The 21,920-nt window shown below is 43.3% G+C and overlaps 3 protein-coding genes across 3 annotated transcripts in view; 2 read left to right on the forward strand and 1 right to left on the reverse strand.

The window, feature by feature from the left end:
• LOC145455814 (maltase-glucoamylase-like) overlaps window positions 1-3,189 on the forward strand; it is a 37,506-nt gene extending 34,317 nt beyond the window's left edge. Inside the window, exons 32-39 of the mRNA XM_080333830.1 lie at window positions 109-242; window positions 312-473; window positions 551-667; window positions 1,036-1,184; window positions 1,244-1,388; window positions 1,934-2,032; window positions 2,104-2,262; window positions 2,789-3,189. Of these exons, the coding sequence (XP_080189956.1) occupies window positions 109-242; window positions 312-473; window positions 551-667; window positions 1,036-1,184; window positions 1,244-1,388; window positions 1,934-2,032; window positions 2,104-2,262; window positions 2,789-3,037 (1,214 nt within the window). The 3' untranslated portion in view covers window positions 3,038-3,189. The remainder of the gene's footprint in view (window positions 1-108; window positions 243-311; window positions 474-550; window positions 668-1,035; window positions 1,185-1,243; window positions 1,389-1,933; window positions 2,033-2,103; window positions 2,263-2,788) is intronic.
• Window positions 3,190-3,239: 50 nt separating this feature from the next.
• The window catches only part of LOC145455815 (elongation factor G, mitochondrial-like), a 34,716-nt gene continuing 16,035 nt past the window's right edge, over window positions 3,240-21,920 (reverse strand). The window contains exons 13-17 of the mRNA XM_080333831.1: window positions 8,604-8,673; window positions 8,443-8,535; window positions 5,501-5,648; window positions 4,377-4,591; window positions 3,240-3,579 (exon numbers count right to left, since the gene is read on the reverse strand). Of these exons, the coding sequence (XP_080189957.1) occupies window positions 3,445-3,579; window positions 4,377-4,591; window positions 5,501-5,648; window positions 8,443-8,535; window positions 8,604-8,673 (661 nt within the window). The 3' untranslated portion in view covers window positions 3,240-3,444. The remainder of the gene's footprint in view (window positions 3,580-4,376; window positions 4,592-5,500; window positions 5,649-8,442; window positions 8,536-8,603; window positions 8,674-21,920) is intronic.
• LOC145455818 (uncharacterized) lies at window positions 10,664-13,963 on the forward strand. The gene is made up of 4 exons (XM_080333836.1): window positions 10,664-11,576; window positions 11,975-12,156; window positions 12,496-12,582; window positions 13,740-13,963. The coding sequence occupies exons 1-4, from the start codon at window positions 11,426-11,428 to the stop codon at window positions 13,830-13,832; spliced, it is 513 nt and encodes a 170-aa protein (XP_080189962.1). The 5' UTR covers window positions 10,664-11,425; the 3' UTR covers window positions 13,833-13,963.

Raw genomic sequence — 21,920 nt, forward strand, 5'->3', positions numbered from 1 at the left:
TAGAGGAAAACTACTTGAGTACTTCGAAAAAGTAGAAGTACTTCGTTAATGACCACCTCTGGTTATGAGTTCGACTGCAAGTTCTACCGTGAAGTTTCGCAATTGCAGGGCTACTTCGATTCAGAACTGGTCTGCACAGCAGAACTTTGTGCATGGAAAATCGTCAATTTCTGGGACGACACTATGATTTGCACAGTTTGTACGGTCATACAATGTCCCAAGTCACCCATGACACGCTCAAAGTATAATATATTAACTAGACACTCCCTTTCGTGTTTTTCGTTGCTATCATCATGATTAATTCCGAATAGAATATGTTTCCGGCAAAGCGTAGCTTCGTTATTACAAGATCCACGTTCGCCGGAACGGGGCATTACGCAGGCCATTGGCTGGGAGACAATCAAAGCTCGTGGCCGCCAATGGAATGGGCAATTACGGGAATGATTGAATTTAATATATTTGGAATTCCTTATGTGAGTCGCTATTCTACGTCAATTCTAGACGTCTCGCACCTAAAGGAATTTATTTCACTTGTATTCACTTGAAATAGGTGGGCGCTGATATTTGTGGGTTCATGTTTGACGCTACCGCAGAATTGTGTACGCGATGGATGCAGGTCGGAGCATTCTATCCGTTCAGCAGAAACCATAACGCCAACGGTAAAGAGGTAATTAAATTTACGCGCCACTTTTATGCATTTTAAAAATGTTATCGCTTGATTTCAAATCGCAAGACAACAGTTAAACCACTGTTAATTCTCATCAGCACAAGTCTCCTTCGGGCGACCATTAACTCGAAAGGTGCATGCCGGAGGCGGTGTTCCGGTTAAGACGTTAAGATTAAGCTAATGTAATTTAACCTTTTTACACCTGTCTATTTTAGAGTTCGATAGTTGAAGGAAAAATATAACAATTAATTAAACAATACTAAGTATGAGTATTCATGACGGTCGCGATGTGACGTCACAATATCTACGACTACCGCAGGCTAGCGTTCAGAAATCGCCGAACTAATACTATTGCTCTTACATTTCAGCCCCAACATCCCACTGTTTTTGGACCGGATTCGACCGCTTCGTCGAAGAAGGTCCTAGAAGTTCGGTATTCCATTCTACCATACTTTTACACCCAACACAACACCGTCCATAAAATAGGCGGTACCGTAATAAGGTCGTTAGTACACGAGTAAGTCCAAGTGAATGCCTGAATATTTACGATTGTTTACTAACAACGTCTTTGTTCAGATTTCCGAGCGATAGAAACGCATGGAATAACCACAAGCAATTTCTGGTCGGCAGCGGATTTCTCGTCACTCCGGTGCTGGAGAACGGCGCGCGGACCGTAACAGGATATTTTCCGGCAGAATCTCGTTGGTTCGACTTCTACACGGTAATATTTATCGTACTCGTGGCGCATATATATATATATATATATATATATAGGTCTAGCTCTGTCTGCGTTCAGACTTGAAGCACCATCACCGATGTGATGGAAGTATCCATCAACAAAGAGAGCATCAAAGATTTAGGTTATAAATTAAAGTTCCCTTGAAAGTGTTGCTTTTGAGAATGTCCTGATGTCGGTGTCGTTCCGATTGAGCACATTGCTCATTAGCGTTGCGGAGGGTCTTCCTTTTTTCGTTCTCCTTTCATCTTCAAACGTTATTGACTTCACGACACTGTCATTAGGTTTTCGAATTATGTGTGCAAGAAATTTAGCTTGTTGGTGATCAATGAATACTGAAAGGTCTTCAGTGCGACAGATTCTATGAAGATTCTGATTGCTAATTTTGAATGCGTGATCGGTTCCCCTTCGAGTGTAGCCTCCGTGTACCATTTTTCGCAAAAATTGTCTGTAGCAGACATCCAGGACGCTTCTTTGATTTATATGTCGATATGCCGATGCCTTGCACAGCCAAATATATTCCGTTGTAGGGACAGGAGCTCCATCCTACAGGGTTCCACATATCCTTGGACGCCCCACTAGATCACATCAATTTACACGTGAGAGGAGGGACTATAATCCCAATGCAGGTGAGCAGACCTATTTAGACGAAAGCCTTGTACGAGTGCGTGATGACAGACGGGGGGTATATTCTTTACAGCAACCCGCTACTACAACAGTGTTATCAAGACAAAGACCGATGTCAATTTTAGCGGCTTTAAATGATATGGGCGAAGCGTTGGGATCTCTGTATTGGGACGACGGCGAAGCGAGAGATGTTGGTGAACGCTATTACGAAGTTTACTTCAATTGCACGCAGGTTGGTTACGTTCAACTGTTCAGAGAAACTCATTCTGTTATGGCAGACGCAGAGGTAGTGCGGACGAACGGTCTTCATAATAACGGTTCTGGCCTCGACAATTATGATCAAACACCGTCCAGCTGATGATAGTATCGACATTTACGTAAATAGCACCAATATCGGTCGTCATTGCGGAATTCATTACTGTCCGGGCCATCCATTTTGTTGACCAGGCTGAAAAAACGGTTAAAACCGACTTCCCGACTGTTACCTAACTATATGCTCGCCGTCCATATTTGCATCTCCAGCGCTTGACACATAATTTCGCATGTCTAAAAGCACGAGACCAGCGTCGACCCCATTACATTGAGAACAATTGGCGCAGTTCGCATCATCATTCTGATCATAAAGCTTAAAATTTTGCAGTCACATGACCACCAATATATTTTCATGATTTTGCTATCCTAAGCCGTTGCAACCAAAAGTTGAACTCAAAATTGGATGAACCAGAATAGGCAGTGATAAGACATTTCCTTTCGAACAGTCGACACTACGATTTGAGGTCGCTCACTACGCAACCGATTTCGTCACCGACTTGTTCTTCGAAAAAGCGACCATACTCGGCGTCACAACCGAACGCATCGACGCAGTGTTGACATACGAAGACTCAGCTGACGCGGGTTCGGGAGACGGACTAGAAACCGACTACACATTCGACTCCTCGAACAGTATACTGACAATTTTCAACGTCACGCTGCGACTGGACACGCCTCACGTAATACAATGGGGTTAACATTAAACCAAACGCAATGACGTAGCCTTCATAATTTACGAATTTCGACATTGTGACGCGATATTTGTTTGCCGTAATCAGCGTAGTCCCGTCATCGCAAATAACTGTAACAAGACATCGTTCCTTGCAATATGATCATTCTGACTACTTCACTGATTGAATGTGCTATCTTAGCGATAGTTGAGCAATAGACAACACCAGCTTGATACTGAGACATATTTATTGACTTCGTATTCACTTTATCGAGATAGCGAACTTGGAAGTTCTAAAGTTCCGCACGTAGAAGAGCTGGTACAGATGTGATCTTGATCATCGATCACTGCCAGACGCACATTGTAGAGCCAATCGCTGGCCATATAGAGCGGTGGTAAAGCGGGATCCGCTAAAACTTGTAGCGAGCGTGTGGATTATTTCTTTTTTCCAGATTTTTTCTTAGGGGCTTTAGCTTCATTCGCTTCCGCGTACTCCTTGATGAGTTTCTCTTCGACTTCCGGCCGACACGGGGCGTAGTGACTGTACTCCATGCTGTATTCGCCTTTACCCTGAAAGAAACGTCGAACGACGGTTCACCAACAGACCTCAAGCGCAGAGACATGAAGTCGGCGGCCGACGCTTGACAGCTATATGCCGTTTACTACGCCACGCCGTACAAAAATATGGTAGCAATAAGTCTTGAAAATACCTGACTGGGAAGGACAAATGTCAATTCTGAATTCCACTCGACTAGCGCAACATGCGTGAAGATGATCATGAATGTCACGGGATCGTAGAACATGACGAGGCTTTGCAGTTCCTAAATCTTCGATTCCTATCCGAATTACGCAGTGACCTTAATGCCATGCTCAAACTTGGGTCTAATCGTGGCCTATTTGCGTCAAGTTTAATCGGGATTTGGTCAAACCTGTCATCGCCGATACTCCGGCTCACGTAGGAGTAATGTAAATTTTTACTCAGGTACAAGCATTATAAGCCTATTATTTCCTACATATTTGAAGACTGCTAAGTAGAAGTATACTAAAATCATACTCAGGTACAAGCATTATAAGCCTATTATTTCCTACATATTTGAAGACTGCTAAGTAGAAGTATACTAAAATCATAACTACTTAAGTAGTGCAACTTGGAAGAAATTACTCCGTAAAGTAGGAATACTTCGTTACTGACCACCTCTGGTTATAACGTTTTACAATACTGGTCGATATTTGTGATTTAAATGGGTCAGTATATTTCCGAAGACTCGAGTCCTCAGTACTACCACCAATATATCAGCCGATTGTCGTTAATCACCAAATGAATGTTTCCGGCAGTAATTCCAATCACACCGCCTAATTTCACATACCTCGGTGAGAGACCGCAATTCCGTCGCGTAGCCGAACATGTCGTTCAACGGCACGTTAGCAATCAGCGTCGCTAACTCGCCCAGGTTGTCAGTGTCGTAAATGTCTCCTTTGCGCTTCAGGATGCTGGCTGTCGCGTTTTGCTCAAACTCCGAGGGTATGGTGATCTCCACTTTCATGACCGGTTCCAACACGACCAGGTTACTGCTTTCAATGGCTGAAAAGGCCGGGAACAAGTGACGAATGATGATTGTTATACTAACAGTACAGGACGGGTTAACTGTTACGCATGGTTAGCGATGCTGCAGTTAGTGTGGTACTGGTATTACAGGTAAAATTGGCGGGTATCGAAATACTTCCACTTTGCTGAGTAATCAAGATGGTTCATCAATCTGGACGGCTCAGTCCGGTGATTTTGCTGTCACGCTACACTTCCGCTACCATTTCACAGCTTTTTAAGCAAAATCAAGTATTCACATGTTTCTTTTAAAATTGAGCACGAGCTGACAATGCTGTTTTGGTCAATTCCGCAGGATTGTCTTCACGCACAACATTGACACAGTCATCGAGGAAATGGTCCGAGCAGTACGATATCGTGGGGCCTATAAGATATCGTAGGTTGTGGATGGTAGAATGCATAATTGCATACTTGATAGATTGCTACCTACACTTTTAGCGCGAGACATTTTAGGAAGTTCACAAATCAAAGTGGTCGCGGACTACTTTTTCAGGCGACTCGGGCACTTTCCAAAACTATAATATCCTACTGTAGGAAGACAATCCTCGGCTGCGTCGACCCAGAGCAAATTTCCAGATCGCAACTACGAATTGTTTGCATGGTTCAGAAACACGAGGCCACGAGCCGTACCGTACAGTGATTGCCGTGATTTAATTCGTAAAAACGATAACAATTTAAACGTTACTAATTGATGATTCATGGAAAGTATGCTTAACGGAAGTGCTATGAAATCAAAAGTAGTAAGTTAACACAGACACTGAGCCTACAGTGCCTGAGCCTACACTCTAGTCTGCACAGTAAAAGTAGCCTACTTCATTGCTAATATAATCTCAGATGAAATACACCGTACGTACTCGTACATACGTTACTTCAGACACCATCTTTCACCTTGTTTGAGAGCGCCCTGGCCCGCCAGCCTGAAGGCGACCTCCGACGAATCCACCAAATGATGAGCGCCGTCTTGAACCACAACTCGATATCCCCTGATCTTCGCCCCTATCAGCGGACCGACTTCAGATGCGTCCTCTACCATGCCCTGGAGGAGGCTTGGATGTTAGAACTGGGACTTATGCAAACTTTCGCTACCGTGCTGCTACGATTTATATACTTTTATAAAGTTCATAATCGATAGCAAAATGCGTCTGTAAATATACCATACTGTATGTGTTGGCAGTGTAAAGTCAGTAATTTTTTTGTGACGTCACTGATCGACAATATATCGCACAGCACAGCAGAATTGGAGCGCGCATTAGTTTGCTTCGCAATTTCGTATTAATCGATTCTCACCAGACCCGCCGGCCAGTCGAGAAGAGTATGTGTCTGGCTGCTTCAAGATTAAATTCTTCCACATGCCCATTATATTGGATCTGAGTAGCAAGGTTAGTGCTTCTTTGTACCCAATGGAGTTTTGTTTACGGAGCTACATGAGCATCAACACAGGATAAAATATTTGGCATGCGATAAACATTCGCCCGAGTCACATTACGAGGCTGTGCGCCACCAACAGAGACCTTTCAATCACGTAATTAGATTAAGTGTTTTATTCTACAAAAAACAAACGTGACATTTCCAATATGACACGTTACACAACATTTACGCTCTCATGGGATCCGCTGAGAGATATATAACATGAAGTGCCGGACCGTAGCGACTTGGCCGTAATGCGAGGCACGAGTCTGATAGCACGCACGCGCGCGGCGATGCCCTTTACCGCCGCGTGTCAATTGTAATCAAATGAAGAAAAAAACGTACTTATTGACAAAATAACCGCGACGAAACACTAACAAAATTCGGTATCTAATGGAAAAATGGTTATCGGATCAACACACTATCACACGCGGAAATACCTTCGACTTTTTTCTTTCAAGTAACCGGCTTACTAAATTTATGGGTGGACCGCGGGACATTTTTAAATCGGAAGTTGGGCCACGGCTCTAAAAACGGTTGGGAACCACTGACCTATAGGCCCTATAGTGCTAACAGTGTTTTTGATCACGAAATGCATCGTAATATGAACATTAAGCCTACTACATGGCATATGACACAATTTACTGAAATTCGAATATGTACAGTACATGAAATGCATGATGTACAATGTCAATTTTACTTGTAAGACCTACATATATACACACTACATATACCTATGTTTGGCCATGCACACAATCATTTGTTAAGTTCGGTGATATCAATGAAACACCTTATAAATAAAAACCTTGATGGAATATATTATACGCCCATTTAATCCTCGTTTCTATGATATTTGGAGATGATATAGCCTCCTGAACCGCGACAAAGCCGACGCCCCAATATCAAAATACCACCAAATGCACCCAACACGACAACGGTTTCACCCGTCTCTTATTCTCGGTGCACATTAACGAAAAACATGCAAATTTGCGCGCGAAACTCATTCCTGCAGCGTGGCGCATTAGGAGCTGTCCGGCAAATAGTGAACGTAACGGAGATAAAGTGGTTTCGAAATCGGAATACCTCCCGTGTTGGGAGAACTCGATGGACTTTATACACGCGCGTCTTATCATATTTCCAGATCGCGCGAATCAATAAAGAAAATTGCGGCATCGCAAATTCGATTTTGCCTTTCATTTTTTGCTCCCGAGAATGACAAATGCACAATAATATGCCTATATAGTCTAGCAAGGAGACCATCTTGGCAGCATGAGAGTCAGCAATATGTGTTAATATAATAGCCGCTAATCGCTTTCCAAAAAGTGCGAAAGGATATCAGTTTAGTCATATCAGAAACTTGATTCAGGAATGCGTGTTTCAACATATATCGCAGTCAGCCATGGTCCCAAAATATCGGTTTTCAGATAGATTCTGAAGCATTCTGATTCTGATAAGTATGGGCGTGTACAGGTTTGATACGGAAAATAAACATATTATTATCACCTGGCAGTGAAACTCGGTATAATTGTCACTGGAACAAGCAAAAATTATCACGAAAAAAGGCTGAAAAGTGAAAATATCGAGTCTGGCGGCACCATACAATTCCACTGCAGTAGATGATAAATAACTTACCCCCCGAGACGATAAATGGGGGCAAGTTGTAAATTGAGATTGTCAGCGAAAAAAACTCAGATAGAAAAAGAACATTTGCCGAAAGATGATCGACACACCAGGAAGGCGATATGGAGAAGGAACGGTTAATTTTCAGATTAGACGCATCATGTAGTAATTAATGCATGAAATATTCATTGTGAGAGTCTAGGATTTCATGCCTTAAAATTACTCTAATTGCCTGTGAATACCTAACTTTAGAAATTGGCGGGCCGAGTCCGGAGCCGGAGAGGATCAGGATTTTGGAACTGACTGCAGATTCTTTCACATTCGGCATCAATACTCGAATTCTAGCACAAGCCAGATTTGAGCTGTCTTGAATTCTATATTCTCGATTCCGGACAACCGCGTGAAGACAGCCAAATTTTCATTTAATTACGAAGTTCTTTCAGATTCCAATATAATGGTAACGGAAGTTGTCTATTTAATTTTTGTGGTTTGTTGTTACCTTTCGTGAGGTTCGGGATGCCATCAAGGTTGAACTATGACAACATAAAGAAAATGATTTCACAATTTTAAGACCAAATCTTTCTTACAGGGAGAGGATGCAAAACCTGTCCGCTACGCCCGCGTTATATGCTTGCTAACGATCCATCATGATTGGTCACGGTCCGTAATAAGGCTAGACAGGTCTACATATTGTCAAGATTCAGCAAAACAGATATAAACATACTGCACACACTGAGAGATGTTGAGACTGAACCCCAGCTCAGAGCTATAAATCTAAACCACGACAAACTTCTCCAAATTACCTTTTTGACTGCCGGTATGTACTGCCGCGGTAAGTTTGTGCCTTTCGTATCATCTCTGAATTCGATCTTGGTGTAATTTTCTTGTTCGAGAGGCTGTCAAGACACCAACAGAAATGAAACCTCCACGGTCCGTGGCTGTATCTCGGCTATATTCGACTCACCTCGATGTATCCGATAACACGTCCGAACTGTCCCGACCCGCCACTTTGTCGCTTGTGCGTATAGTCGAACCTGTTGAACGCAAATTAGTACGACTAGTTGTATGCCACGGTGCAGAGCAGTTAGAATAGAAATGGTGCGCTATATCGCCGTGTCTTGTGCTGCAATCGCAGCTATAAGGCTTGGTACAATGAGCTCGCATCTGAATCGGGTATTTATTCCGAAGATTGGAGTTGTGTAATGAGAGATAATATTTTCGAGTACTGAGATTATACGTTCTTGTCACTGTGAGATAATTTATCATCGAAAACTACATTGTCGATAGTATTTTCACAGTGGAAGCCTTGCATCGCAACATATATGTAGTACAAAGCCACGGACATCAGTGGAAATGACATATATGTGAAGCCGTAGTCATCCATAGCATTGTCACGAAGTGCAATGTGATACCAAATTATCTTTAATGCGAGGTATAACTGACATTACACTTCTTGCGGTATCGTTGAAGTTACATATTTGAACTTTTCTCGTCTTTCACACTGTCATACTGTCACTAATCGTAACTTGAGAAGCGTTAGTACTTTTTTTTTACACTGTGGCGATTTAGCATCGCGGTCACGACTTCACAATTTTATTTTTTACGTTATGTCAGTAGTTGGATTTGGCAGGGATAAGAGTTGTCCCTGTGTATTCGAATTGAGAGCGACGTATTGCAAAACGCACGCATAACCAGACAGGCGGGAGTGAGAGGGGTGCAGAAACAAGGGTTTCGTTTCCGTATGTTCTTTTGCGCTTAAGAGTTAAAATTGCAACGAGAATTATATTTTCAATACTATTTCCCGCCATGTGAGCCTTGAAATCTCGATTGGTCGCATAGGAGTATACGAAACACAACAGCAAGCTACGCACGTTAATGAAACTGACATTTCTGTTGAGTAGTTATCAACGAATAGCATTGTCACAAAGTCCAGTGAACTAGGTATGATCGAAAAATACTAAATCATCTTTAATATGAATGTTTGCCCCTCCTACCTTACGTGTACCAAATCCACTTCACTAATTGCGATAAAGACCAATCCATAATGTACATGTACAGTTTAATCCATTTTTGGCATCTCGGATTTTCTATCGAAGTCCCGACAGCTGACGTATTTACAATACCCCGCGTTGATATCAAGATAAAAGCATCCAACAAGGTTTATAACGTATTTGCGGCAAGCTAGCTAAAAATGGGCGTCGATATGAATGCCAACTAACAAAAATAACCCCGCGGACACCATAATATTTACCACTCTAAACACGCTTGCGTAATTACTATGATAATGGGCACCGCCGTCATAGTACGCGGTCTACAAGAGTTTTGGCGTGCGGCCGCAGCAAAGGGATGTTTCAGTCATTTTCGATCCTAAAATTTCAATCAATCTCCGCGCCCACCGGGAATTGGCACTCTGCCTTTACGTTGCCAAATTTCAAGCTTCTTAATCTCACACGGTCGGCGACGTTAGGTAGGTAGGATTACCCCGTCACCGGTCATTCAATTATTAAGGGCACTTATTAAGGGACAGAATAGGCCGGGGATATCGGCGAAAATTGGTTAATTGTGCGATTCGGAACGTGAATTGCGCGGATTTAGGGGAATGTGAGATCGCCCACCGTGAGAATATTAACGGATTAATTCGAATTCGACGGTTATAAAAAGCAGGGTGCCTGCTAACATTCAGCAAGTTGGGAATGAGTTCTTGGAGTAACACGTCTGGCTCTGTGTTGTACCAAAGAAATTTTGGACTCGCTACGGACAATCTAGATTATATTGGCTTGGAACGACCTATATATAGCTCATAGTCAAAAGCCCTCCACGAATATATAACGTATCAAAATGGTCAAGGATGAATAATTGTACGAAATCAATCAAAAGGTATTTTGCAATGCCCTTAAATTCCGGAAAGATGCTTTGGGAATGCTAGAATGAATTGCCAAGAGAACAGAAAATGCAGTTGCGAAGCGCATAAACGGCCAATGGGCGCGAGTCGAGTAATCCAGCCATCGAATCGAAGCTGGCAAAATCATTTCACTAACGTGACGTCACGTGACTGACGTGACTAACGTGACGACACGCAGTGTCGATCACATTTCACCGACCGTATTGGAAAGGCCCACTCCGCTGCAAGGATCTCGTTTAATTCTGTAGCTTGATAAAACTGCGACGTACGTGGTACGTTTGAAGTCATGGGCTTGTTCAGGTCTTATACTCGAAATAGCAGGCCTGCACGCAATAGTGGCAATCAATCATTAAGTTTTATCAATATTTTCATCGTTTCAAAACACCACAAAACTGCGATACAATGAAAAGATAGGAGGGCGTCGAAAAAACTTGGAGTAGTCTTTAAGATCAGACACCCACCTTGGCCTAGGCGAAGTAAAGAAGAGGCATGCGCACTGAATGAAAAGTAATGCAGAGAATATAAGACGCAAGCGACAAAATAAGGTGGCATGTGGCGGAAGGCGAGTCGATGTTAGGTCGTGGTCCGGTAATCGTGAAGGCTGGCTAGTATTCATGGCAGTCAGACGATGCTGCACATCTGGTACCAATTAGTTGGGTCAACAAGAAATTTTAGTATTCAAGATTTCTTTCAACAGAATAAGGTCAACTTAATATTGAAAACCGTCGTCATGGCGCGAGTCTCTCCATAGTGACATCACGGCTCGCATCACCACGTTGTCATAGTCACGCGACTTACAGTCATGTTATCTCAGCAATCTGACACTACTTTTTACCAAGCAGTCTGTAACGAATAATCCTAATCTAATCGCTTGGACCAGCACAATGTCCGCTAAATTCGGCATCGCATCGTTTGGACTGCTCTCTGTTATCAGTTTTTTCGTAACAATCCCGACATCGGAGAGTGCGTACCTGCCGTACTACCACAGATGGACCAAAGATCTTGTTCCCAGACCAAGAGACGACGAGATTTACGGTGAGTCTGTGAATTTGACGTAAATAAAAGAAATCAGCCATTATTGGTCGAACACGGCCAGTCAATGAGCGGTGCATTTCCTCAGCCACACGTTCAATGGCGAAAAGTGATGGCGTTCAATATCCAACGCAAGGGCGCGAGAGCACAGATTGAACCCTATGTCATGTTAACTCTAAAATCAACTTCGCCAGATTTCACCCGGTTATACACATGGTACTGTGTATATTAGTACGGTTTGAGCCAATGATATATAAGGCTTACTTAATACTCCAGAGTCTCCAGTGCAACTAGCAGCCGGAATTTTATCATCATTAGCATTACTGTAAAAGAGTAAGACTCACAACTCTACAGTGTTAGTAACAGTTATGTGTGTCAAGTAAGGCATCATTTAAATCCAGTTGAGGAAGTTGTACCTGAAACCGAATGGGACAGCGAAGAGCAAATGCTGGACAACATTCTCATCGATTACATGACACCACCTCGGAAGCAATGCAAAGGAGATGTCTGCGTGTTGAAGCAAATCGTACGGATGACTATTTGCGGAACCAGCGCCACAGAAAAATGCCTGCCTCTCACTTCGGTAAGTACCATCAAATAAATCAGTTTTATTAATATTTTCATCGTTTGAAAACACCACAAAACTGCGATACAATGAAAAGATAGGAAGGTGTCGAAACAACTTGACAAGATGCAGTACGACAATCGGCCGATATGGATAACAAATCTTACTGTTTAGGGAACATTTTGGTCGATTTACTCCACATTGGTTGATCTTACCATAAATTACTAACCTCCGTAGGCTAGTAATCTAGTAAGACCGACATCGGCTACCTAATAGCCAAAACCCGACTGACGTAGATGTAATCAGTACGCTAGTGACAACTAGCGGAGTGAGAATAACGCGGCGCTTCTGTAACAGGATGATTTCGTCTGTACTTCAACTCCAGTCATCTCGGGTCAGGGGTACGCACAGCAACGCTGTAGGCTCACGAATGCAATTGATCGGGTAAGATTATTACGTATCATATTGTAAAGTTGGTCTTCGATCATTCGCCACTGTACTGCTGCTCAAATTCGTAAATTCGACACTGCGTGTCGTTACTGTATCAAACGTAAATTCACTGACACCTTTTTCGGATGCTTGCTGTATCGCATCATGTCATTGCACACGGCCGCGGATTGAGTTCTCATTGCGCCTGTGGTTTCATGAATAGATTTTGCTCTGTGACCATAATGGTGAAGATGAGATTGACAGGGACATCTAGATATCCCTGGAGAATGAGCGTGTTGTTTTAATTTGTAATTACTGTAGTAGCTCGTGCTGTTTTCGAGTAACACGATGCTTCGTTATCCAGTAGCCCAGTAAACAAAATACGAATAGCTCACGGGTACGTTGAAAAACCAATACGTATCACAAATCCAACCATACATTCGGCAAACGCATAAATACACGGGAGTAAAACCGCGTGGCGACATTTGATACATTCCTCGAACGATAACCTGAAACAGGTTTGACAATCAATAACAAATGATGATATCAAGCTTGGTCCAGGATTCAATTGGACAGCAATCCAGGACGTGAAACCAGAGCACCAAAGAACTAGTTGGTAAACCCATGTTGCGCTTGCACCCATAGATTTCGTCGTTAGGAGACGTAAAATTCCTCACAAAAGGAAATATTTCGAATTTGGTATACCCTGGGTTGTGGGACGCTGAGAATATTGCGGGTAAACAAAACTTGAGATTGACGATATTCAACAATGACGATAAGCCAAGGATATAAACCCTTGCCCCATAGGCGTTTCCGGAATGGCAATTTGGGTAGGCCTAAGTTTTTAGCTATGACGTGACATCACAAAACCATTGTCACGTAGGCTACTGAAGCGAGTATGGACTTGTCACAATGGTCAAGTCGGAAATTTGGCGCCATTCGCCAACCCGGCTGCTTTTCCCCTGTGATGTAATATTTTAAGACCATTTCTTTCATCACAACATCAATTGCAAGAATATGTATATTTTCAACTCGAAGATTTTTCGGGTGCCTCTCATCAAGAGTTTAAATATATGTATTTTTGCAATAGATGTTGCGATACAATAAATCTTCAAGTTCCGCACCACGAACACGTTTTAATACGATCCATTCGGATATATTATATCTCACAGGGATCACGAAGTATAGTTTCGAAAGCTGCCGCAGCGAAAGACGTTTACGCCAAAAAATGGGACGACGACGATAGCAAGCTCGTGCCGTTTTAGTTTACCATTTCAGACATTATGTTTTTTGAGTCAATGTTGTTACGTGAAACTGTGAAAGGCCGCTATAGTGTCGAGCGTGAATATCGCGCGAATACTCGTCGGCGTGAGGAAATAAACTGGCATATTCGTAAGCAGGATCTATTTTACGAGTCCCTGGGTATTATGGGAACAAAGCGGAGCGTGAAGAAAGGGTAAATAAACGACGGCTGGAGGTCAAGGGCGGCGTTTCGCGGCGGGATCTTGTCAGCGATGTGTTTGCCATGACCAAAGTTCAGTCGGCGGATCGTGGCTGTACGCGACAAGCCAGCCAGATTAGCGATACTGCTGTTGAGTGACGGACTTCAATATTCCGTTGTTTTGATATCGAGAAATGGTTGGGCTGGTAAACGGGTGATAGTGTCGCCTCCTTGCAAACCACAATCTGATCCGGTTGTGTTATATTTTCTGCTGTATATGGGTAGATTGTATTATGGGATCGGGCGAAAATGGGCTGTCTCGGAACGCACGACACTGACATGACAGGAAACTCGTTAAAAACTCGTTCTCGTTAAATTTCTGACCCTGTCGTGATCTGGCACTTGGTGGAAAACCAAGAATTGATCATTTTATCGATAAACTTGATCGACTTATCCACGGGTCGAACGAAATATCCTGATGCTGCACACATGTATCGGCAAGCGGTACCGACGTCGAATTGAATCTGACTTCTAACGGTACCAAATTTGCGCTTGCGGCCTTTCGACCTCAATTTTAAACTTTCCAACAACCGTGACATTTTCAAAGAACAATGTTGTGTTTGCACCTTCTAAGTTCGCACCAGTCAAACAGTCTATTAAATAAGAATCGCAAAGGCGCAATCGGAGCAATTTCCGACAACAAGGTGACAGGCTTGCGGCGCGGTGATCGGCAACTCATAAACTAGATTAGGCGGTCCCGTTTTCACGTATCGGACATACAGGATGACAAAGATCTAGAACTGCGATTGGTACATCTTGATTATGCAGTGGGAAAAGAGATTGCAATCTCTAGCATGCGGGCCTGTATGATTGACCGGAGTGAAGGACGTGAAAGGCTATTTAACCCATCATCGCCGACAAGTGTTTGAAGTAGGCACATGTAATTACCAACAACCGTTGTATGAAAAATCTGCACGTCTCGTTAACTGCACTAACGTCCCCGTTTTCGGCTGCTCTGCGTGGCTCAATTTCCAAATGCTTTACGACATGAAATCGATTAGTGATTGACAATACCTAAACGGCGTTAGGTGAATGATGAAAGGCGTATATCGTAAATTGCACGCGTGCAACGAATTTCAAGATTACAAAAAATGTTATTCCGGCAAGACACCAAACAATGCCGTTGCGGTACACGTCGACGAGGTGTAGAGGTGTAGTGGCATAGTGCCGCAAGACCACCGTCGTAGCAAGCAAAGAATGCCTTGCACAAATCCAGACTTCCGCTTGGTTTGGCATGCATGCGAACGATCGTATTTTAGACGACGAAATGCCATTATCAGTAGGGGTGTAGCCAATGGGGTAATATCAGCGCGCGGGCACTAATTCTTCCCCAGTCGGTTAATTTTCAGTGTGACGTTAGCGCTACCACAAAACCGCAAACTGCATCATTACTGGGATCTTTTTTGACACTCCCAACGCCCATTAATTTTTCCTAAGTTGAAAGTAGAGTGGTCGGAACGGAGACGACGAATTTATCTTTGTCATATGTTGTTTTTCAGTTGATCTTGACCTTAATCGACAAATGCAAAGTTTGTACGGGTGATAACTTTTGGAAGGCTGCTCATAGTTTTTATTTATTTTTCATTGCCCAAGAAAAATACCCACGATCTTAATTCTATCACAAAGAAACGACCGCCATGGTAGTAATGTTCACATCCGCATTGTTGAAAGAGATTTCAAGTCTTCGACTATATCCCAGGTCGCACACAACGTAATGGACTACAAAACGGAATCGTAGTGCACATGTTTGTACGATGTACAGTACATCCTACCACTGTGATTGAAGCTTGAACGACGGATTGTATCGATTTCTTATTGAACTATCGCGACATATCAATTTCACACCTATCGGCGAACCCTGAAGTAAGGTTACAGCAACATTTACCAATGCTTGGTGGAGGATGCGTTGAGACAGATGGCCCACGAGCCGTAAAACCTGCACGGTTTGTTGCCGCTTGCTGTGATTGGCCCGATCACCAATCTTGCAATGGAAGCGCTTCTTTTTCATTTTGATTTGCAGTAAAACAAAGTCAGGACACATAAGCGAGCCTTTGAGATATTCAATTTCAACGGAGGCCGCTATTTTTACGCAAAAATGCGGCTGAATGATGACCGGGCGCAAGTTGATATTTGCGCACAGTTCCGAAAATGCCAATAGTACTTGAAAACCGATTTGTTAAAGCTAAAAATTCGACGGGATAAGTTAAGTGCAAAGGGTTTTTTGAACAATCGCACCATTAACGATATGGGAAATTGTATTCCAAAAAGGAGTACAAAGGCCGGCCTGACTCAAATGGACGCGCAAATTACTGTGAGAGTTCCACGAATTTGGAATCATTGAACTATAAACCCAATCCCTCAATATCGCAAGGGAAATAGAGTCTGGAGAAGTCTAGAAACGCACCAAAACGAGAAAAAGTATACTATCATCAATAAATTACAGCTGGTTTGGCGAGTAAGGAATTCAACGGGAAATCTCATTGGTGTAAGTAAACAGCGGCGGAGGCATGCCATTTTGAGGAAGAATTTTTTATAAGTATCTGATTTCAATTACGGCGGTATTGCGATGCCACTTACAGATAGTGGCGCACTATTATAAGTCAAAAATTCGAGGACGGGAAGGTCCTAAATGCGACAGCAAAATTCTGACAATTTAGACTAAACTTTTTCTTCCTTGAACGATTGCAATTTGAAATTGCAGGGCCAGCAGGAAAATTTCGAAGACCAACCGGAAGTATCCAATCATGACGCCCACTTAGTTACCGGCTTTCGAAATTACTCAAAAGAGGTAAAGAAGTTACGTCCGACAACACAAGATCGCGCCACGAGATAAAAAGCAAGGTGTCTTAAGATACTAGCGAAAAATTGAAGTGAAATTTCAAAGGAGAAAGAAAGAACAGTTCAATTTCGTGGATGGAATCCAACCCAGTAAAATTGCTACTTCAATCTTGGCCACGAGCCTGATTCGTGTCGTTGACGAGATAGAGTCCCCAAGGCGGCATTACGGACTGTCCAGCTTTGGCGTTTCAGCTGAGCCAACAGTACGGCGATTCCAAAGCAACTGCGGCGTGCGCGGTATTCTAGTTTAAAGGGCTTTATCTTGATCTTGGCTTCATTTCGGTCAGAGTTACGGAGTATAGTGAGAACTTGAGCGCACGTGGAGCAGATACGGGAGGTTTGGTGCACCCTCTCTCTAATCCAATTACGTAAAAAGATCTCAAAATCTTTTGGGAGTTTCGCAACGATTCCCATCTGCACTTCACACAAACCTGGGCGCGGGCGATTTAAAGGATTTTAATTTTGCTAGGAATTTCACGGTAGCTTATACCCGAATAGTGTTAAAGGTTGAAAACGCAGAACTTCACGGTTCTTCGGGTTTTCATCAAGATCTCATTCCACTTGCAGGGCAAAGCAGACGGGCCGAGGAAATTCGTTCGTAATATAGAAGTTCCATGTGGGTAATAACTGCGTATGAATTAGACCGCACACCACAGACAGAACTGTAGCTTAACGGCAAACGAACAGAATGTCCGGACGTATCTTCAGTACGTAGAGGAAGAATCCGCAAAGACAGCCGTGTTTAGTGTTAATTACGGGGTCGTAGACGAATATATTTAGTCAGACCAACCTAACATACTTACCGGAATGCGAAAGGCATTCGCAAATGTCGACACCGTTGTACGAGTGAGGTGGCAATATCGCCTCGGGATTAAGCATATAACAAAAGAGCGGCGATAATCCCATCTTGAACTGTACACCAGCAACAACACGCCATCCGGTGCCAGCATAAGAAGACTTAGCCTTTCGCGAGATCGGTAAATCAGCGGGGACTCATCGCTGCAATTTCGCTTAAACGCCAACACATTTCAAAGCCTTAAACTTGGTCGGTACAAATCGCCCATAACGCTTACCGACGTGATGCGCATTTCATGTCTGATACGACTCACGCCCATAATACGCCTAGCCGGAGGGCACACGATCTTGCAAGATTCTCGATTTATTTCTCACGCGCCCAGGCACTTGAATCGAGGTTGGCAGTAAAATAAATAAGACCATTTGACTATACGCGGTGTCACATTGACGAGACATTTACTGAACGGCAATTAGGAATATTACGCCTTGAGCTTTTATGGTTCAAAGTCCTGACCGTTTCAGTAACGGAATCAATTTGCACTACTGTTAGGCACTGTGTAGCCGACATTGGGTAATACAGATTTGTAATCGTAATCGATTAAGACGATTACATCATTTTCAAGTAATCGCAATCGATAACGTCCGAAAAATCTAAATTAATCGTGATCAGAATCGATCGGTTTATATTTCCAATCGATTTCATTGCAAAGGGGCGATTACTTAACTGTATATTTTAGTGAGGACTAGGTCAAACTAAACATTTGTGATCAAGAAATAGTGCGTTGTAGTGAAGTATTCATAGTATAAACGTCAGATTTGAAAACTCTTCTGCTCATTATATATCACAAGTATTAGATGCGATCGTCATTACGTCGTCTCGCAAGTAGCGAATTTTTCAAAAATTTGTTCCCTCACGAGGCAGCCTCATCGCAATAGTTGCGTAAACGTGCAATCCAGAAGTAATCGTCGTCGCAATCGATTGCATTGAATCAGTAATCAAATCATCCCATGTCTGCCGCGCTGTGGTGCAGCCGCCAGAGGGGTTGCTGTGTCGTATTCATGAAGTTTCGACTGTATTGTGGTCGTTCCGTATCTGTCGACTTGCAACGCGGCCACTTCTAGGTTTTTAAGACACCGCATACGCAAATCAGATGGTGAGGAGGGGCCTAAATAAGCCTCCAACACTTCGGCGGGAATTCTGAAGCCGTCAGAGGGGTCGCAACTTGCTCTTGCTAGGTTACGTCTGATAGCTAGCGAAAAATACGGCTCTAAAGCGATCCACCCTGGACGGAGTAGGGCTGACGAACAGGAAATCACAACGGAATATAGTCGTAACAGGGTGTTTCGCTGTTCAATTAACCAGGCATTAACGCGTGCACGTGATTAAGGTGCGTGATCCGTTCAACCGCAAGCTGTCACCCTCGGGAATTTCAACGGGTTCCTTGACTAATGCGAACACTCAACTGTGATTTACAAATCGATGGATGCGTATCTGCGCGACATTTCGTTCCAGTGGGCACCCGATAACGCGTTCGTGCCGTCGCAGACTATACGCGCGTACGCAAGACTCACCCATGCACGCGTGATAGACCACTGCATTAAGAGGCACTTATTAATCAATCACAACCACCACAAATTATAAATATCAATATTATCAGTATTGGTCGTTTCTACCTTCCATAGCGGCTGAGCACAATCAAGTGAAATTAAAGCAACTAAAATGAGATATTGTCTGAATCTGAATACACACAGTAGCTTGTATGAATTGATCCCGGTCGCGCGCACGAATTAAACCAGATTACAAGCGACTCAGCTGAAGATTACTAGCCACGTGACATGTTTTCGTAGAAAGATACACAAAACTAGTTATAAATATGTTATCACAACTGTCGAGAGTACTATTCGAGGTCTTCACATGTCGCGTTTCACAGTGCCGGCACACACTGCTGTCAATACACATTACACAGGTGCCGACAAGGGCAGCAGGCGCATCAGTGAAATAAGAATTAGTTGGTTATGAGAAGGGAGTACATTTCCATCAGGTTAGTTAGTTTCAGTTACCAGGCGACGTTAACCGCTGACAATGGTCGTCACATGCAGATATGCGGTTGCAGGGTATCCTATGCCATGAGTTTGTAGATGTAGAATGTAGATACAAGATCGACAGTTGCAGGTAGACTTTACTGCTATTTATCGAGTGTATAACCCATAAAAGGTTTCTAGTTGGCAGCTAAAACTTGGCAATTCACAACGCAGCACAACGCTTACTTTATAACTGAATAATTCTTTGAACCGATAGCAGACGATATAGAAAATATTAAAATTAAAATTACTACGTTGCAAGTGGACGCTAAATAAGGTGTGAAAGCAACCAAGATCTTATTACTTTATAACGTAAGAAAGAAGGTATCCGGGAGCGTTACAGTGCGTTTGGAATTTTAGTGAAGAAACATGCTGCGCAGGTCGCTCGGAGTCACATTGGCAACTCGTGAAAGCCTCTTTGGTTGAATGTAAACAAGAAAGTTCACGGGGTGATGCTTAATTATACCTCAAGCGCGTCTTAATCGTTGCGGAAACTTATGGAACACTGCTCCCGGGCAGGACGACAAATTTGCCCGAAAGGGTCTCACGCGCAAATCCCCGTGGGTGCGTCGAGCAGTTGCGAGCGTCATGCATCGCAAATCGTAAGTTTGAAGGTACTGCGTAGCGAAATGGCGCTTGCGAAAAAAATACATTGCCCAACACTGAGTCAGGTAATCGGCAAGACGGAATTATTTACCGTGAGAACAACACGGTTTCCGTTTCTCTTTGAACCTACTACAATTAATTTCATGTTCGTCAAATCGCGGTATGCTATATGAAAATTACGACATGTATTGTGTACGCACTCAGAGAAAAACACTTACCGACGCAGAGTAAACTAAGTCTTAATATGGAATTGCCACACTTGGAAAGATGTTCAATTTGGTGGGAAAACTCAAATTACCGTGACTGACAAAAGGACTGTTTTTCAACAGTAGACAAACACGGCTTACATCGCGGTGGACAATGCCGTATTTAGAAATTTTGTGGCTGCCAGTAATAAAAACCTACTAAGTATATATGAGTATACCAGTCATCCGTACTAGTAAGCTCTCGACTCCAGTACCAAAGCATACAAAGGTACTTGCCGAGCGGATTGGACCGGGATTAGTTAAATGCGGGATGGCGGGATTGTTTTTTAGTGTCACCATATCCAGGACAGGCCTGGCGCAGACTCGAAGAATCGCGTGAAACAGGATATTTTGTAACGTGTTTATCGACTGACGAGGTCAGTGAGCAAGCCTAAGGACATGTAAGGCATCTGACATTAAATTATTAGTTATTTACGCAATCACAAGTGTATCGCCAGGGTACAAGCGTATAACTACGCCCTTGCGAATAGCATGGAACCCCGTCTCAACCTGTCACAACGCACGAATTTGACGGATCACCAAAATACGAGATTATACAACGAACAACCTTCCGTGGAACTACAAAGCCCCGAACCCACAGTTTACATGTTGTGGGTGTTGAGGAAGCGTCAACGTATCGTTGTTCTGCACACCCGTCGCCGTGAGTCATATGACGAAGCTGTCGTTTCGTATCGAGAGTTCTGACGCGAGCGCTTTTATCGGTGATAAATCGAGGTATCGCGGTGTGGATTGGACGCGGATATTTGCGCCTATTTCGTAACGGAAGGGCTACTGGGCATGGGCGAGATCAGAGGCAAGCCTAAATATAGTCCGTCTGGAATGGAATTGAAAGTAATTGGCGACGCGACCACCCGGGGACGTGAATCATGTAATGAAAGACCCCAGGGTCAAATGTCTCTTGAGATTCTCTCGCTTATAGCCGACGCAAAACAAAGACTTTCGCGGCAGTACGTGTAATCGTGTATTATAGTGCGGGAACCCGCTGGCGGTCATTAAGTCTGCATCATATCTGATAAAATGTGATCAGAAAATAGGCATGGTGCGAGTAAGGTTTACAATCGTGCCTCGGATAGATTTTACGCCCGGCGTGAAGAGATGTTTCAGATACGGGAAAGCGTGAATCGCAGTCGCCGTGAGCACATTTACAAAATCTCAGCGATGCGAGCCCAGGACTTTTCACTTCGACGGGAAAGGATCAACTTATGATAGAAATCTCCGCGTTTTAGAAAGCAATCGGTATTTCGAGAGATAGGCGGGCGGTCATC

The sequence above is a fragment of the Botryllus schlosseri genome, chromosome 14 (genome assembly GCF_051294905.1).
Source record: "Botryllus schlosseri isolate E-star chromosome 14, Bs_hap1, whole genome shotgun sequence".
Taxonomy (NCBI): domain Eukaryota; kingdom Metazoa; phylum Chordata; class Ascidiacea; order Stolidobranchia; family Styelidae; genus Botryllus; species Botryllus schlosseri.

What these genes read in the sequence shown, in the direction of transcription:
- LOC145455818 (XM_080333836.1), top strand. Translation starts at nt 11,426, where the DNA reads ATGTCCGCTAAATTCGGCATCGCATCGTTTGGACTGCTCTCTGTTATC. An exon ending in AATGCCTGCCTCTCACTTCG is followed by an intron (nt 12,157 to 12,495) that starts GTAAGTACCATC and finishes CTTCTGTAACAG; the next exon opens with GATGATTTCGTCTGTACTTC. An exon ending in TCACGAATGCAATTGATCGG is followed by an intron (nt 12,583 to 13,739) that starts GTAAGATTATTA and finishes TATATCTCACAG; the next exon opens with GGATCACGAAGTATAGTTTC.